This window comes from Brassica oleracea, chromosome C7, assembly GCF_000695525.1.
Source record: "Brassica oleracea var. oleracea cultivar TO1000 chromosome C7, BOL, whole genome shotgun sequence".
Classification (NCBI taxonomy): Eukaryota; Viridiplantae; Streptophyta; class Magnoliopsida; order Brassicales; family Brassicaceae; genus Brassica; species Brassica oleracea.
Genome location: NC_027754.1, coordinates 17685869 through 17691674, shown reverse-complemented (window position 1 = coordinate 17691674; position 5806 = coordinate 17685869). Strand labels below are relative to the sequence as shown.

General features: G+C 29.2%; 1 protein-coding gene across 1 annotated transcript; it reads right to left on the bottom strand.

The window, feature by feature from the left end:
* Nucleotides 1-826: 826 nt before the first annotated feature.
* LOC106305406 (B3 domain-containing transcription factor LEC2-like) lies at nt 827-5130 on the bottom strand. The gene is made up of 6 exons (XM_013741782.1): nt 4479-5130; nt 4311-4385; nt 3082-3182; nt 2821-2867; nt 2671-2744; nt 827-1102 (listed from the first exon to the last, which is right to left on the bottom strand). The coding sequence occupies exons 1-6, from the start codon at nt 4953-4955 to the stop codon at nt 827-829; spliced, it is 1050 nt and encodes a 349-aa protein (XP_013597236.1). The 5' UTR covers nt 4956-5130.
* Nucleotides 5131-5806: the final 676 nt, after the last annotated feature.

The following is a 5806-nucleotide window of genomic DNA, read 5'->3' as shown; positions in this document are numbered from 1 at the left end:
CCGTAGTTATACTTAAATAGTGTTTACTATACACATAAATAAACACACTTAGGTAAATTTTAAAGTTTTCAAAAAAAACATTTATGCATTCCAAAATCTAACCCTAAGAACACATACAATACTACAACATATGTTGGCAAAACCTAAACCAAAGAATATCATGACTCACTACTTTCACTCATCTATGTTGAAAACAATTAAATTTTGTTATATCTTAATTTATATCTTTTAAAACATATGTTAATTACATGATTTCAATTTTTCACTTATCAAAATATTTTTTACAAAAATTTTAAATTATTTCTAAGTAGAACTAGACCAGATGACTTACGGGGGTTAGAAACGTAAAACAATTTCGGTTTTTTTTGTTTGTTCACAAGGGGCTGGTTGTAATTTCAATAGCCTTTTAGGTTACTTTTGCATTTGATTCAAATTTGAGTTTACCTTTGTGTTTGAAATCAAGTTGTGATTCATATTTGGCAATTTTTTCCAAAATAAATTGGTGAATCCTAAAAGAAAGATAATGGCGGAACCAATACTTTCATAAAAGAGGAAATTATCTGAACCTCTCTAAAACTACACAAAAACTTCAACAATTGCTTAACTAAATACTATTGAATTCACATCTTGTGAATTTTGCTTATGGAGTATAAAAGTCAAATGAAAAATATTTAATTAATCTGGAGCCAAACACAAATAAGTTTTTCATAAATAATAGATTGGCAACAAACACATTTTATCAAACAAATATGGATATGAATATGACTCTTTTCTTTTCATCCCTTGTATATCATCTCAAAGGGAATCTATATCAACTTCCATCACATCACCATAAGAAATCGTTCGAGCTCATGTGATCAGCAGGTGGCGACGAGGAGGTGGCTTGCTGATGCTGATCAAGATCGACAGTGAGATCCATAATATCATTTGGGTAGGGATAGTGCTCGTTTAGATTTCCGAGGAGCATTGCAATGGAATCGTCTTCACCATTTGGTATGTAATCAAACATTATATCTTCATAGAAGTTCATCTCGATGACTTCCATTGACTCATCCTCTCTTCCATCATTTTGTTTGTGTGGGTGCTTTCTGATGGAGAAGTACTGTAATAAAACCAAACAAATATACACATATATAAGATGTTTTAGCAGTTGATCTTTTTGGTCAATTAGGAGAAATAAATGTTAGAAAATTATTTAATAACCAAACCAAATATAAGCATGAAAAAAATCTAATAAGTTCTATGTTGTTGACCAAAACATTATTCAATTAAATTTCAACAAGTCATGTATATGACTTTAACTAATACTAGATCTCGATCCGCGAGTTTTTGTTTTCATTTATATTTTGTTTTCAATTCTAAATTGGTATATATTATAATATATATGTATCTATCAATTTTTAAAACAAAATAAGTTTATGGTATATTTTTTTCCTTTGAATAGATTGTTTCAAACTTTCATATGTATTTGTATCTTCTTCTATATGTATATTTTCGGATTATTATTTCATTATTAAAATCGTAACTATATATATAAATATTAGTAAAATATTGTTTTATTGTCGTATTCAAAGATATTGTAACATTTCACAAATTTAGAAAGTTTTTAAAAAATTAAACTTTTCGCTTCATAGATTTATATTATCGAGTAAATAATTAAACATTTAGTTTTTGTTTAATTTTTAAAATAAACTATATAGTTTAAAATTTGTTTTCATTGGTTTAAGGTAGTAAAGATTAATCATTGTAGATAATATGATTTTTGTTATTTAAAATTTTTTTTTTATAATTTTAAAAGTTAACATCGACAAATATTTAAATAATTAACATACGGAGGTATAGTATTATAACATTAAATTATATATATTTAATTTATACTATCTATAAATCCAATGGATCTTCTATTGTTTAAATTCAATTATTGATAGCCCAATAAAAATTTCTGGTATGCCAAAAATTTAAATGATAAGTTAGAGATTAAATGTAATATGACTTTTTAGTAATAGGTCCATTAAGTCCATGTTTTTAAAAATCACATATGAATCAAAGTTGTGACTTCTGTTTTAATATATAAGATACTTTCAGTATTGATTTTTACATATGTAAATTGTTTTAGCATTAATATAAAATTAATTCTGATAAAAATATTCTGTGAAGATAAACAGAAATATTAGACTACTAACTTTTCTTTTTTCAGTTCCAACTTGGTCGACAAACCATACTAGTCAAAATCTAACTTCAATATCATTTTTTATATATTTATATATATATATATATATATACATAAAATAATAACTCAAATAGAAAACCAAATTCTGAAAAACTGATCGGTTGGTACAATGCATGTATATTCAAAACCAAATAAATTGGCTGCTCAAAATAAATATTTTTTGGAAAGGATAAAACATCACCAAATACTTGACTACTATTTCAAAGATGTAATAAGATAGTAGAATGTTATATTTATGATCAAATATAGCAGAAACATCAATTAAAATCTTCATTTAAAAATCATAAAAATGCAATTAATTTTTTTTGTCTGGATGCTGAACAAACTAAATTCAATGACACACTTTCAAATTTCCAATTTTGGACTACTAATCAATCATTATTTAACATTTTGCCTTTTCCAAAATAAAATAAGAAAAGAGAGTTAATAAGAGAGCTCACGAGATTCTTGCTTTCGTCCTCGTAGATTGTTAGATAGTCTCCCATCAATACTCCATTTTTCTTCACAAATTCTCCTTTAATTTTCAACATAAAAGAATTTTTTTAAAGGAAACTATACTTGTTGAAAGAACAATGTAGTTTCTTAATTACCTGTGTTTTCGAGGACATACATTCTGCTCTTGTTATTGGACCAGTACCTGTGTTTCACATTAATGCAAGCCTTATCAGTTCTCTCGTTCCAAAAATATTAAATTGAAACCGATATAACAAATTCCAAGCTATAAAACATACCACTAACAAAAAAGCCCTAAAGAACTTATAAGGTTAATTTGTTAAACTATTGGTAGATTAAAAAATGGAACATAAAATGTTTTCATCAATATATATATGAGAAAGGAAACGAGACTTAACTTGTATTTGAAAGACCAAGACTGCACAGAGTCAACATCTCTCATCTGTAATACCATTCCTTCTTTATCAGATAGCTCCGGAAGATTTCCTTCTGCTTCTCTCTGCGCTCCAAACCCATGATTTACTTAATTACATTTTAATAAACTAATTATTTTTATTTTTTTTTGCAACAAACAGTTATTCTATTACTCAAACTTGAGGTGGTCTAGGTAACCAGACCGGAATAGAACAACCAATAAAGCTAAGAGATCTATGAAAATAACGGGCATTCCTAGCTAGCGAGCGGCAATTCCTAACTAATTATTTTCTTATTAAGATAGATAAAGGGGATGATTTGATATGATTTTTCTATAATAAAACTAGTAAACTACCCCAATTAATCCATAATGGCTTTTTGTTTGTTTTCTACTTTTCCTTAATGATTTCGAGGAATGCCATTTAAGAGGCAATTAATTAGGAAAGGAATATATACGACTTTTTTTCAACCCCGTTTCAAAATAAAGTCATTTTAACCACGTTATTAACCATTTTAGCTAACTAAAACTAGAAAATCGTTTACTTCTCATGTTTTTTATTCATTGGTTACTAAGTTCTTACACGGAATATTAGATTGAAGGAGCTATGATCAATCTATTTTGATTTTTTTTTTCATACTGTATTTCATTTTTGGTGCTCATTCCAAAACTTTGACTTTTAGTCCTTCAAATTTAAGATATATATAAACCAAATTTAAACTAGATTTTTAATCACCTTATTCTTGCTAAACTAAAAAAATACTAGTACTGTATAACATAAAAGCTCAAACCAGAAGGAATGAACGAAAATACTCCGTATTGATTAAACAATTATATATTTCACATTTTGTTTTCATGTTTAATTTTCCTCTGGTTGATCAAAAAAAAATCCCTCTTGTCTTCCATGTGTTTTAGAGAATAAACTTCTCATTGGTTAAACAACGATGGTTTGAATGGAGGAAAATGTGTGAAATTGCATAATGAGAGAATATGTGGTCGCAGTGATAATATCTTTTTAAATGGTAATAGCCAAATCCTGAAATTATATTACTTTTAAAAAACTTTCTCATGAAATTGAGGTTTTAAAATTCGTAGTTACGTAATTGATAATCTTTCATCAATCCATCCCCAACATATTAGTGTTTTTACCTCTACAAAATTGTTTTAACATTAATTATACCATAAAGAATACGAGAATTGTAAAAATTTACACACCTTTGGTAGAACAATCCTCCCAAGTGACCCAACATCGCTGTTCTTCAAGTGCTTCACCAACAAAACCCTAAGTTTCTACGTACAGTCAACAAAAATTTCAAAAACATTATCATGTTGTGTATGTAGAATCGCATATATTCCATTATTTTGGACCAAAGAAATACAAACCTTGTTATCGAATGAGGAGAATCGATAAAAATCTTTTCTAGCAGCAATCTCGGCATTATTTTTCATGGTAAGAGCCACTTGTCTCCTTGAATCAACCAACTCATTCGAACTAGAATTAAGGTAAGAGTTGTTTCTTGATCTTATCATCGCCTTCTTCCTGTTGATCCTAGCCATCTTAGTCGAGTGTGGATCAAGAAATCCACCTCTTTCCTGCCTCACACCGGGCTTACAAACCAAATAGCCGAATTCACCTCCGGTTTGCACAACCGGGATCTGAGGAAAAGCATCCGATGAGTGAAGAGGCTGATGATTCATGGCCCCCGTCTGATCAAGTACCGGACATGCAACGTACGAGTAAGGCGGCAACAAGTGCTGAGGCTGCGCCATGGAGAAGTGCGAGCGATTCTTGTTAAGATCCATGGAGAGTTCTTGGACAGAGTTTGCGTTAGAAGAGGAAAAGGGCAAGAAGTTATCCATATTTCCCGGGGAGAGAAAGAGAGTTATGAAGGGAGGTTCGTTGGGGAGATTGAAAAAGAAAAGAGAGGGAGATCGAGTGAAGAAGAGACAGATGTTATAAAAACACAAAAGAAAACGAGTCAAAATGTTGCAGATGGTTCGATGCTGCACCTTATAGGGATACCCATCTCACCACTCACACAAGGAGAGAGAGGTGTATATATGAATGCTAATAGATACATACATATATAATGTGGCCTTAAATTGGTGTTTGAATGTATATAATGATTTTTATGGCACAGAAGACCACGAGAAGGTTATTGGCTGTATTTTATGAGAGAGAGAAGGCTATATATTTACTTTTTTGGACTTTATTCACTTTCCTTAAATTGCTATTAGGATTCTAGTGACTACAATCCAACTAATACCATAATATGCAGTTGGAAACAATGGGAATTCAAACACTGAAACTGATTTTTTTTTATGTTTTACAAATGGAATAATAATTAGCATATCAAATTTTGGGGAAACTCAATTAGTTGGCATTGATATTTTTTTTTTGTTGTAAATACTCAATTAACAGTTGGCCACTAATATTCTTTTAATATCTACATTGTTTAAAACGCTCACTTACAAATTTTACGCATTCAAACATGAAAAAGACAAGTCAATTTAGTTTTAGAAACGATATGGTATTAACATAATAAACTTTGTGAAAGTTAAATTAGTCACTAACTATTTTTTAGAAACTCAACTACTGACCTTTACTAATTGTACTTATTTTTAATTGCTTTTCATATATCTTTGAAAGGGATTTTTTAAAAACAAAACAGTTAAACAAACTACAATTTAAATTTGAATTCAAAAACGAC